The sequence below is a fragment of the Suricata suricatta genome, chromosome 5 (genome assembly GCF_006229205.1).
Source record: "Suricata suricatta isolate VVHF042 chromosome 5, meerkat_22Aug2017_6uvM2_HiC, whole genome shotgun sequence".
Lineage (NCBI taxonomy): Eukaryota > Metazoa > Chordata > Mammalia > Carnivora > Herpestidae > Suricata > Suricata suricatta.
In genome coordinates, this window is record NC_043704.1 from 118,568,132 (window position 1) to 118,580,951 (window position 12,820).

A 12,820-nucleotide genomic window follows, 5' to 3' on the forward strand; every position below is an offset into this window, starting at 1 on the left:
GGGTGGATTTCATGGCATCTCAAGTATATCTCAATAAAGCTGCTCTTTTTTAAACACTACTAAATACTGCATACCTAGTTCTAGGTAATAGTTACATGAGTAATCATTTACACATATACATACTTATATGTAAAAAAATCATCACTCACCAAGCCTTATACTTAAAAATAGTACACTATGTTCTTACTATGTGCATCTTATATCCCAAGAAATAAGGGGGAAAAACCTATGGTGACAGACATCAGAAAGGTGGTTTCCTCCGGCGAGAAACAGTCCCCGTTTGAGGCATGAAGGAGTCTGTGAAGGTGATGAAATGTTTTCTCTTGATCTGGTGGCAGCTACATAGATATTTAAACATGCAGAACTTCACTGAGCTGTACAGGTAAGATCAGAGCACTTTGCTAAATGCATATTATATCTCAATAAAAAGATCTTTTAAAGTTTCGAGACAGTTTCATTAGAATGGGTAGGCAGAAACGGAATTAAGGAGTGAATCTCTATCAAAAAATGGAGGTAGCATTTACAGGCCACTGAATTTATCACACTTCTCTAGTGGGAAAAGGGTAGGAAAAAATTACAATAGGTGGGCAAAGTATGAGTATATTGTTATAGAGAAAGCCAGTTAGAAAGGAAGAGAATCATGAGGATAATTAACAGATTCAGATCTCAAAGGAAAAGGGGAAAAAGTTACAGTGAGTTTTTGTTAATAAAAAGCACAGTTCTAATTATACTCCTATGAACAAAAGGAACTGGGCCAAAGGTTCTCACACATCTTGACCAGGAGAAGTAAACTTAACAGGGGGTAAGACATATCATCTTAAGAGTTAATGTGACTCTGGATTTCCCACTGGGCAACAATCCAGTGATTCTATCAGATCCAGCAAATCAGTCACTGTGCTCTCTAGTCACCCAGCTGCTTGATAATCAGGAATCTCAGCTCCTGGAAAATGGAAGGGAAATGTCCTTGCAATAAACCATAAATTCCTAAATCAGGCCTAAAAGTAAACTCAACTCACCAGTCAAGATGAAAAATCCATTCAGAGGTCATAACTGAACACAGTCAATGCTGAAATACAAACAATTTCTGTTTGGTTGTTTCTAATCTCCTTGCTGTGTGCTGTGCCTGACACACAGTAGGGACTCACTAATTTCAATGATTCTACAATTTTTCATTCTGAGAGCTCTGAAATTGAGACGCATGTCAAACTTGATGGTACATTATAGTCTGATTTTCCTTCAATGGCACATAAAACAATGGTGTGAATTACAATGAACGGTATCTTAGATTTGATGAAATATCACACTTAGTGAATGAGTCAACAACTGAAAGATCAAATTTAGAGTTGGAGGTTACCTGAATAAGAATGCTGTGTGCCCTCACTGGAAATGGATGATGTTCCTCCAATAGCAGTAATCCCTTCCCTCTTGTTAATTATTTTGCGGAATGTCTTACTGATGTCTTTGCTTTTTAACTCTTGCATCAGCTGGAATGGAACAGAAGTAAAATTGAGCTTTGATCCAATCATAAAAAGCCTTGCAACAGGAAGAATAGTTATTTAGACTTTTTAATTTATTTGGAATGACATAAAAATAAATCCTCATCAGGGATTCTCACCCTTATTGCTTGGGTACATAGACAGCTCTCGTGTCATTTTACCCAGAACACAAAATGTACAAATGTTTGCACCCCAAAAACTAAAAGAAATTTTGTTATTATTAAGCTTAAATCAAACCCATTGAAATTATTCTCCTACACTTGTCACGATCTTTTGTATTGAAAACTAAAGAATAACTACATGAAAAAGATTTTTAAATGCTTTAATGAAGATATTTGCCTGTGTGAACACTGTAAATGTATACATATTAAAATAAATAAATCAGATGTCATAGGAAATAACATAAACTTGGACAAACACCCTCTCTCAATCACTCTTGTGACTTGCCAGACTGAATTTAATTTTATTTTTTTAATTAAAAAAAATTTTTTTAAATGTTTTATTTATTTTTGATACAGAGAGAGACAGAGCACGAGAGGGGGAGGGGCAGAGAGAGAAGGAGACACAGAACCGGAAGCAGGCTCCAGGCTCTGAGCTAACTGTCAGCACAGAGCCCGACGCGGGGCTCGAACCCACGAACGTGAGATCTGGCCTGAGCCGAAGTCGGAGGCTTAACTGACTGAGCCACCCAGGCGCCCCTATTTTTTAAAATTTTTAATGTTTTATTTATTTTTGAGAGACAGAGGGAGAGCAGGGGAGGAACAGAAAAGAGAGGGAGACACAAAATCCTTATACAGGCTCCAGGCTGCGAGCTAGCTATCAGCACAGAGTGGGCCCAACACAGGGCTCAAACCCATGAACCACAAGATCATGACCAGAGCCAAAATCAGATGCTTAACTGCCTGAGGACCCAGGCACCTGGCCTGACTGAATTTAATCCATACTCTAAGCAGCAGGTGGAGTGAAGTGTTTTTTTAAATTTAAAAATTAAAATAAAAAAATTAAAATACAAATTAAATTCAATTAAATTTTTAAAAATCAGTTTATTGGGGGTGGAAGAGGGCATGAGTAGAGGGAGGAACAGAGAGAGGGAGAGAGAGAGAATCCCAAGCAGGCTCTGCACCAACAGTGTGGACCCTGACACAGGACTCCATCTCACAAAATGTGAGATTATGATGAGCCGAGATCAAGAGTTGGATGCTTAAATGATTGAGCCATCCAGGCGACCCCAGAGTGAGTTTTTAAAAATTCTCATCTGATCATGTCACTTCATACTCTTTTCCTCCCACATCACTGGTTTCCTACTGTACTTATGATAGCATGAAAATTCTATAAGATCCTGCATGTCCTGACCCCAACTTACCCTCCAACTGCATTCCTTACCCTCACCATCTCCCTCCATCCACACTCAACTTGCTTTCTAGTGCTTGAGAATAACCACCATCCCTGAAGCCAGAGAGCTGTACACAGGGTGTCACTTCTGCCTTGCACATCATTCATTTCTCCCACTCAACCCCTTTTATCTGTTTAACATCTTTCTTCAGATCTCAGCTCAGTCTTCATAGTTTCCGGGACATATTCTCTGCATCCCTGGGATCTCTAGCCTCACCAACAAGTTCAGCTCCTTCTTCTATTAATTCTCAAGGGACCCATACTGCTCTACCATAGCAATTATCATAGATCTCTTTTAGCCATTTGCGTGATTCTGTCTTCCCCACATGTAAAGTCCCTGAAAGCAGGAATCATCTCTCTTTTTGTTCTTTACATTATTCACAGGTTGCCTAGCAGAACCTGGCAAGAAAGGAGCTCAAATCTTTGCTTAATGAACCAAGAATGCAAAACCTCACATTTCATAAATATTTAATCAATATTAATGGTTATATTTTCATATGAAAACTACAGTCATGGTGGTGTTGCTGGAAGGGTGCTCCACCGCTGCTCACTCAACTGCTGGCCGGCAATGGCAGTGTAGCCAAATCATCTCTCTTGGCCTGAGACTTGTGAAATACAAGATATTACATATTCAGTTCTACCATCTATTTTTATTTTGTTGGTTGAGTCATGTATTATTTTTCATCTTGTTCAGTTCCCTGAGCCCTGAGGTATTTTAATAATGAAACCATGTTATCATAGCTAGCGTTGGACTTTACCTGGTGGCACAGGTAAATAGCACTTAGCACAAGGAAATAACCAGTTTCCAGGAGGTATAGCTTCCATACCTCAGCTACTTCAGTCACACAAAAGATATTCCATCTCTCAAGACCAAGTACTGAGATATTAAAACATTCTGTACATACAGTCAATAAGCACTGAACTCAACTGTAGTTTTACTATCACATGAGCTATTACTATTGAAACCTGACTTCCAACAATTTGAGAATGATTTTTTGTCCCTTTGTTTTATGAATTATTTGTGGACACTGCCGTTGTTGTCATACTAATCATCACTTTAAAGCAATGCTTTTTTTTGGTCTCTGAAGCCAGATTTAGCCAGAGAGCAATGACATTACTAAAACTCCGCTTGAAGCAAAAAGATCAGTAACCAGAAGATTGGATTACTTACTGACACAAACTCTTCAAAACTGATTTTGCCATCTTTGTTGTTGTCGGCCACTGCTAGAATTTTCTCCACAATCTCGCGCACCTTGTAGCCAGGCAGAGGAAGGCTTGCTTCTTTAAACAGGTCTTGAAGTTCATAGTCACTAACATACCCACTGTTGTCAATATCTGTAAAGATAAATTATGAACTGTTAAATCTCATTTGCACTATTTATTCAAGGTGTGCACCCAGAAGGCTTCATGGGAGATTCACAGGCAGGTAGGACCTTTCAGGTTTGTCTCACAAGTGGCAGTAATCTTTTCTCCTGCACCTGAACTGTACAAGGGAGTCTGTATACTTTATTAAATAGTTGATAGTAAATGGATCCCATAGATTTAGGACTACCATGCGTATTTTAAGTACACAGTTTGAATATTGCTCTGACAGATGAAAAACTCAGGTTTAGCTGAACCTGATTTTAACTTCACAGAATTTACAAAATGGATCTTCAGGCATCACATTCTCTATAAAGTATGAGATACACATAAGGTATCTCTGTTCTACATTTCACTTGGTGGCACTTATGTTTCATTTGTCAATAATTCATTGCTTCTTCATTATGTATTTATGATACCATTATGTAGGCTGAATCATGTTGGATGGTGTTTTGACATTAGGTGTTCAAGAAATTATTTCACACCTATATTTGGGCTTTTGGAAATGGGTTTCCAGGTGTTTCACTTTATTGCTGAGATGCCCTTCCCTGGAGTTTCCCTAGAGACTAGATTATCACTTCTTGACACAGAACAAAGGCAACACAAAATACAAAACACTTCTGCCCAGGGTTGGCAACAGAGCTTTGGACTGTTTGGTTAGTTGCCTGGATCTACCTTGTCATACAGGCTTTCTTTGCTCATTTGGTAAGAGTTGCTTTGTTTCCTATATTTTACTTTTCCCCATCAGTAAAAGAGGTGTCCTTACCCAAACTCAATTAATTATAAAGACAGAAACTTTTATTTTAGAATTAATAGTGTTCAGAACAAGTAGAAAGTTTCTAAACTAGAATCTAACAATAACCAAAATATTGCTAGAATCTCAAAAGTCAGCTAATAAGCTAAATTGCCGGATATTGCAATAATAATATCGCTTTCTTTGAACTCAGAGCAAAATGTCACTATTTAGTACAAGTTCAGAATCATTTCCTATATTTTGAAATAGACAAATGTTATTCATAGCAATATTATTTACAATAGCAAAAAGGTAGAAACAACTCAGGTGTCCCTCAGCAGATGAACAGATAAACAAAATGCGATACAGACATAAAATAGAATGTTATTCAGGATGGTGAGTTAGTATTTAATGGGTAGAGAGTTTCGGTTTGGGAAAATGAAAGAGTTCTAGAGATAGAGATAATGGTATGGTTGCATAACAACATGAATATACTTAATGCCACTGAACAAGATACTTAAAAATTCTTAAAATAGTAAATTTTGTCTATTTTACCATAACTTACAAAGAAAAAAAAGAAAGAAGACAAACATTTTAGCCTCTCACCTCTCCCTAGAGACCCCAAAATATCCTATCTAGTAAGGCTGGAAAAGCATGTACCTCTGCCTCTGAGAAAGATTGTTTGGTACAAATTATCAGAGGGAGTACCAGGCTCTTAAGGAACAATTTATCCTGTCAATAAAGCTAGTATACATTATGCTAGTGTTAGCACTGCCCTCACACAGAGCAAATTATCTGGCTGTCAGATTTGTTCCATCAGTGAATTATTTATTCAAAATATCATTAAATAAATATTGCAGGATTATATGTCCATGAGTCATAAAGAGTAAAGTTCATGTGCTAAACAAAGAAAATAGATTACTAATTCATTCATTTCACTGAGACCTAGGCAGCACTTGTATTCAAGCTACCAAACTGCACCTAGAAAATAACAGCAAAAGCAGACTAGGGATACATTTTTATTACTTCCTCTGTTTCAAGGCTCAAAATGAGCAGAACATTCTAATAGTTGCCCAATTTCTGAATTGAAAAGACTCGGGCACTGCATTTAACACTCTATAAAATGTATTATTAAAAGTAATCTTTTAGACATCATACCATATTCATGCAATGTTCTAATGACAACTACACTGTCCTCAAAGAAAAAAAAAAAAGGACCAAGATGAAGGCATTCACTGTGAGCCTAATACAGCCACCATGCAGACTGTATCTGGAAGGTTTGCGTGACCCGAGGGATGGCTGTGCAGGGAGAAGGGGAAGGGCCCAGAGATTGTACAACTCACTTTACTTCCTAGCAATTATGTGTAAGTTGTGAGCTTCCTGACAGCTTTACTTTTTTTTTTCTGGAGAGCTTTATTTTTTAAACTTAAATCCTTATCTCTTTCTCTTTCTCTAAAATTCTGTACTGCATCTCATCTACATGAATTTTAGTCATGATTCACTAGGTTTGTGAGAAATCTAGGCACAAGATCAACTGTGATCATGATATGTCCTCCCTAGTCTACCATCTGACTGTTTCTCACAGACTGCTCTTTTTGTTTTTTAATGTTTATTTATTTTTTTGAGACAGAGAAAAAGCACAAGTGGGAGAGGGGCAGAGAGAGGGAGATACAGAATCCAAATGTAAGCTGTCAGCACAGACCCCGACACAGGGCTTGAACTCATGGACAGAGAGATCATGACCTGAGCCGAAGTCAGATGCTTAACGGACACCTAGCCGCCCCACAGCCTGCTCCTCGGCACCACAGAAGGAGCCTAGTGTGGGAGGGGCAGGACTGGTGGTGTCACCATCCCCAGGTCCTTTCACTGCGCTTGCCTTTCACTTGCATGCATTTGCAGACTAGAGCAAAAAATGATATTTTTCTTCTTATTTGCCACAGGCTTCCTAGGAGCAAAGTGCAGAAGAAGTGTGATCCAACAGAGTATGAGGGGATTTTTTTGGAAGAAAAATATAAAGCCATCAAATGATAATGTCATAAAGACAAAACATTGAATGGCTTTAAAAAGTGAAAGAAGAAAAATAAGATACACAGCTTTAAAAACAACACCAAGATGTCTTTAAATTATTCATGAGGGAAAAGAAAAATAGACATATGGCCTTTAAAAACAATATTCAGATTTTAAGATATTCTGCGTTAAGTGAATAAGAAAGTGTTACTGTTAGTGACAAACATGAAGGCCAGAGTTCAGTTTATAAACCAGGAAGTGTTTCTATATTTTCTCTCTGTAATGAGGATATCATGTTAAGCGTATTCAGTTACACTGTCATTCATTAACCTGGATTACTCTCGGCAAAGAAATTATCAAAGAATTCAAAGTCCAAGTCTCCTAGAAATTCAAGCCAGTCTTAATTTATCTTTCAGAAAGAAAGAATCCAGTGAAACCTAGATGAGGGTGAGGGGCGGGTGAAGAAACAGGATAAAGCTAGGGGTAAATGGGTGGTAGTAAAACCAATAGAAGGTATTGTTCCATTCCTGGAAGTCTGACATCAAGCAGAATAGGAACGTCATATTTAGTTTTTCTCAAGCATACCTATTTTATTAAATGCTTCTTGTAGCTCTTCCAACTCTTCCCGAGAAATGGTAGTTGTACTGTTTTCCATCTTCAGAGAAAAGTCTACCTTCACGTCTTTATAGCTAGAAAAAGCAATGTTATAAAAAAAAAAAAAACATTAGCCCTTTGGAAACACTTATCTAATCAACACAGAGTACACAGGCAGCAAAATCTCTAGAAGGAATCAGCTGAGAGGTCTGGCTGACAAAGAACAAATAGGAATAGATCCCCTGTAACACTGCTTCCTAGCACAGGTGGGCCAGACAAAAACAGAGTCCATAGAGGGAAGGAATGCCTGTCTTCTACACCTTGTCCTTATACAGGGCATCGACGTTTCTCATAGCCTGTACCAATTTTCATTTACACTTTGTCCCACTCTTTCGGTAAAATAAACACTTCAAGTTTGAGAGAAAGGTACCATTTATAAATGTTAAGAAAGTGGTCTGGAAGTAAAATTAAAAAAAATTTTTTTATGTTTATTATTGAGATAGAGAGAAACAGAGCATGAGTAGGGGAGGGGAAGAGAGAGAGGGAGACACAGAATCCAAAGCAGCCTTCAGGCTCTGAGCTGTCAGCACAGAGCTCGATGCAGGGCTTGAACCCACGAACTGTGATATCATGACCTGAGCTGAAGTTGGACGCTCAACCAACTGAGCCACCCAGGTGCCCCATGGAAGTAAAATTTTAAGACACAAATAATGTCCACAAAAAGAATAAAGTAAGCACATAATTTTGAAATAATTTCTTTAAATTTTTTCACTGATCAGTTAAAAATCATATTAAATTGTGTGAAGCCCTTGAAGACTGTTACGGCTCCTCTGTCATTTGTATACCAACTTGCTTAGGAATTTGGGGTGTTCCTCCAAGATGACAGATTTCTGTATCTTACACTTATTCTGGGGCCTGGTTCTAATTCAAGTATAATTAAATCACTGGGTTTTTAAAAATATGCCACTGCCCACTGTTTAATTCTACTCTGTTTAGAAAAAAGAGTTTTAGTTACTCTATTAACTAGTAACCCAATATTTCTTTTTCTCACTAGATCCAAGCTTAGATGATTAATGTACCATATATGGTCCTAAGTATGATGTGTCCATTCTCATTTAATCCTCACTGTTCCATGAAATAAGTGGTGTCCTCATTTTAGTAATAGAGAAAGGGATGCTTTGTGGGATTGAGTAACTTTTTGAAGATGTCGAAGTGAATAACTCATAGTCTCATCATTAAGCTGTGGTCAAACCAAACTCTGTTTCATTCCTGTCTCTAGGTCTGTGTGCTCTGCAGTCTCCCAAATATAATGTGATATCAAGTCATATAAACATATGGATATGTATTTGAATAATAATATAATATTTTATATAATATATAACATATGTAATATGTAAAATATACATAAAGCATATATTATATACTTGTGAAATAAAAATTTGCATTTTGAAAGAAAGCTGCCCTTGTAATATTCATTGTAAAGTTTTGGAGGAAAAATTCTAGCTGGATCAACTCATATTTATCAGGCACATAATTTGTCAGTCCTGAAACACTCTAGAAGGTAGTTAGTCGAATTCACTTTGCAATTTTATAAATGAGCAACACAGAATTTAACTAGTTTCAACGCCTGGCATTGAAGAATTCCTACCTGGATGCCTGAGACAGCTCTGAAGAGCACAGTATTTCAGAGTCATCCTGAAATATGCAATCTAGAGGCAGCCAGGCTCACTAACCAGGGACCCACCAACAGGGCACGTAATTCTGTAGACGGATATATCTTCCCAAAGATTTTGTATTTCTTCAGTAATTTCTTCAGTAATTCCAACACTGCTTTCCTTCTCTGTTTTGTTTTTATTAGCCCATATAATTTAAAAAACTTTCACCAATTAAAGCCTTTTTCCCCCCTCTCCTAATCCTCAAGTGTACCCTGACACAACAAAGTATATATTTAGAAAGTTAAGGAAGTATATTCTGAAAATGAACTTCTCTGTTTAGATGCATTCAGATCTGATCTTTTATCCTCTCTAAAATTTCTAACTTCCGTGAACCTTTAAAACCTTTACCAGAATTGGGACACCTGGCTTAGCCAGTTGAGTGTCTGACTTTGGTTCTTGTCATGATCTTGCGGTTCATTAGTTCGAGCTCCACCCACATTGGGCTTGGTGCTGACAGCTCAGAGCCTGGAGCCTGCTGCAGATTCTGTGTCTCCCTCTCTTTCCCTGCCCCTACTCCCCTTAAAAATAAATAAACATTAAAATTTTTTTAAAAATTTTACTAAATTTAGTCTAAGCAGCCATTTATGGTTTGTAGGATCTAAAACCCCAGGATCCAGAACAGTGTCAAAGAAAAGGCATTAGGAACAGCCCTTGAAACCGACAAGATTCCTGTGCCTTTCTACCAACTGTAAAGCTCCCAACTGTGAGAGACGAAACCTGTATTCCTGGCACCTTTTGTCTTCCTGGCTATTCTATTTTCACTCTTCCCCCTGTGGCCCTAGCACTGGTCACCTGAGATCCTGAGTTCTTGAGGTAGCATTGACCCAGAGGAAGCAGCCTGCCACCTAATCTATCCTCCAAAATTCCCTCTTCCCTTACTTTCGCTTTCTCTAGAAATATAAAAAATAATGGCAAATATTTACTGAGGGCTTTCAATGGGCCTGGAACTATGTTAACCTCATAAGCGAGCTCTCTGTGTATTGATTTGTTTTTCTACTGATGGAACAAGTGTCTTCCCTTAAATGTAAATTAGAGGGCTGAACAGATTACCTAAGGAAGGTTTAAAAAAAGAGACAGAGAGAGAGAGATTCAACATCAAATCTGCTTCTAATGCCTCCAATGTAGCTCAACTAACATCCCTATTCTATCACTGCAGGCATCACAGGTAGCTTTTAAAGAAAAGATTAATGACCACTTCATGGCCATATTTGGCCATACTTAAGTGTATGACCACTCACTTAAGTATGAGTGATTGATATGAGTGACATACTCACTTAAGTTTGAGAGATTGATAAATCCTTACAGTGCACATCAGATTTATATTTTAAGGGCAAAACATTTAAGGATATGAGGGAATTTTTTTGAAGTTTATTTATTTATTTTGAGAGTGAGAGCACTCGTATGGCAGGGAAAGGGCAGAGAGAGAGAGAGAGGGAGAGAGAGAATCCCAAGCAGGTTCTGCACCAACAGTGAGGAGTCCAACACAAGGCTTGAACTCATAAACTGAGAGATCATGACCTGAGCTGAAACCAAGAGTCGGATGCTTAACCGACTAAGCCACCCAGGTGCCCCTTAAAGGCAAATTTGTATTTTAAGGGCAAATGCCTGTTTTCTTTAGAGTAACAGATGAATACATTATTAGAATATTGATACATCAGCAAAATAAATGAACCACACCTGTTTCTTAAAAACACAGTAACTGGAAAAAGCAAAGTACTAAAAGATACATATGGTTTATGTACCAATTATTGTGAATTATAAAAACATAACTGTTTGTGTTGCCAAACATATGTAGTAAAACTTAAAAACATACAGGAATGATACAACAAATTCAGAATGGTGGTTGTCTATGGAGAAATAAGGGCCACAGCTGGGAGCTGGCACTGGATCTATTACATTTTTTTAAGAGAAATTTGAAGCAATTAAGGCAAACTTTAACATCTGTTCAATCTGAGCATTCAGTATACGGATACTGGTTATATTGTTTCTATACCTATTTTAAGAATATTTATTGTTTTAAGTAATTCACAATGTAATTTTAAATTTAGATAGTAAAAAAAAGTAAGTAAATAAAATAATAAAGGTAACACAAGAATATGTTGTGAACAGGAGAAAATTTCCCAAAGTCTCTCAGGACATGGGGAAATATTTTTTCAAGTACTTCAGTCTTGAACAGTCAAAAGAGTTAATATTAGTCTAGAAGAATCGTTTATTGAAATATCAAATTGTGTTTCTTCTCCAACCCCCTTGTCCCAGTCACACCTCTCAACTAGAGTAGTGACCACTTCTCATCAAGCATGCTGGCAGCACAGAAAGCAAACCCAGCCTGGAATCTGCGGTTCCGAGTCCTCGGGTCGAAGCACAAACCTCCTCAGGGTTTACTGGGTGTTCCAGGAATGGGGCAGCAGGAAGAGGGGAGCCCTGAGGAGCCTCTAGATGAAGACAGATGGGCAAAGAGGGAAATCTGTGGATGCCGGCAAAGAAGACTGCAGCCACCGTGGTGGCAGACAGGGACAGCTAAGGTGCAGGAGAATCTCTGCTGAAGGGAGGCACCCAGTGAGCAAAGGGCATTTCCCAAGCAGACACTGGGGACTGATGAACCCAGAACAGAAGAGCCTCCCGTGAGCCTCTGCTCTGTTTAAGACCAAGGGGCTGAAGGGCAGATTCCAGGTGCCTGAAAGGACCTGACTATTAAGGCAGGATGGCATCACTGTCAAAATAAATTTGCTGTAAAGAACATATACAAATGTGCTATTTCTTTCATACCTGACTTTAATGGAAAAAGTCTGTCCTTTTTTATGGGGGAAAAAAAAGCCTCCAATCTCTGGAGAATTGCCTAGGCTCAGAGGTTCCAGGGCATAGCAGTATCTCTCTGAGGGGCAATACTATGGTGTCTTACAGCCTCCCCCTCTTCTTTATAAACTTCTCTCACCTCCCACCATAGTGCTCCTCTTTTCTTACTATGTTCTATTCTCAGCTCCCCATTACAAGTTTAAAAATCACAGGTCACTAGAATAAGTCACTATGTGAAAAAAATAAACAATGAAGAAATATGAATTAATTGAAGAGTTTCCTTTTTAGCATAAAGGAAACCTGGAAAATAGTTTCATTTTTCTGTATTTCCAGCAATCTTTTTTCAACCACATTTCACAACAGGGAGCGGCATTCTGCAAAATGCAAACATTCATATTCCCTATCAACCTGTTACTTTATCAGATTTTCTCTAGGTAACTGGAATGTCTACTGTCTTTCTAATATAAATATGAACTGAGAGACCACTGACTTTGTTAAATATTAGAGTCCTACTCTACACACTAGCCTGAGCCCTCTTTGGACAGAGTAAGCTGTTAAAAGGGTACAATATAATTCACATTCCTGCTGAGCATCCTTCTGCACTGAAAAAACTGAGCTCTGCTTTTTAAATTCATTTTACAAGGGGCCGCTATGCTGGCAAACTTTCCTGAGAAGTCATCAATTGGATTGCCACCAAGCCTGCACTGGCAAGATCCCAAACTGTCTTA

The 12,820-nt window shown here is 38.1% G+C and overlaps 1 protein-coding gene and 1 long non-coding RNA gene across 6 annotated transcripts in view; one reads left to right on the plus strand and one right to left on the minus strand.

Annotated features, from left to right (window-relative positions):
- The window catches only part of PLS1 (plastin 1), a 47,278-nt gene extending 39,623 nt beyond the window's left edge, over positions 1-7,655 (minus strand). For 2 of the 3 annotated variants that reach the window (XM_029940112.1, XM_029940111.1), the window contains exons 1-3: positions 7,576-7,655; positions 4,060-4,223; positions 1,355-1,484 (exon numbers count right to left, since the gene is read on the minus strand). In XM_029940112.1, the coding sequence (XP_029795972.1) occupies positions 1,355-1,484; positions 4,060-4,223; positions 7,576-7,645 (364 nt within the window). In that variant the 5' untranslated portion in view covers positions 7,646-7,655. The remainder of the gene's footprint in view (positions 1-1,354; positions 1,485-4,059; positions 4,224-7,575) is intronic. The other variant, XM_029940113.1, reaches the window with a different exon arrangement.
- LOC115292177 overlaps positions 1-12,040 on the plus strand; it is a 55,914-nt gene extending 43,874 nt beyond the window's left edge. For all 3 annotated transcript variants that reach the window (XR_003908832.1, XR_003908834.1, XR_003908833.1), the window contains 2 exons: positions 210-382; positions 11,556-12,040. This is a non-coding gene — a long non-coding RNA (uncharacterized LOC115292177). The remainder of the gene's footprint in view (positions 1-209; positions 383-11,555) is intronic.
- The last annotated feature ends 780 nt before the right edge of the window (positions 12,041-12,820 follow it).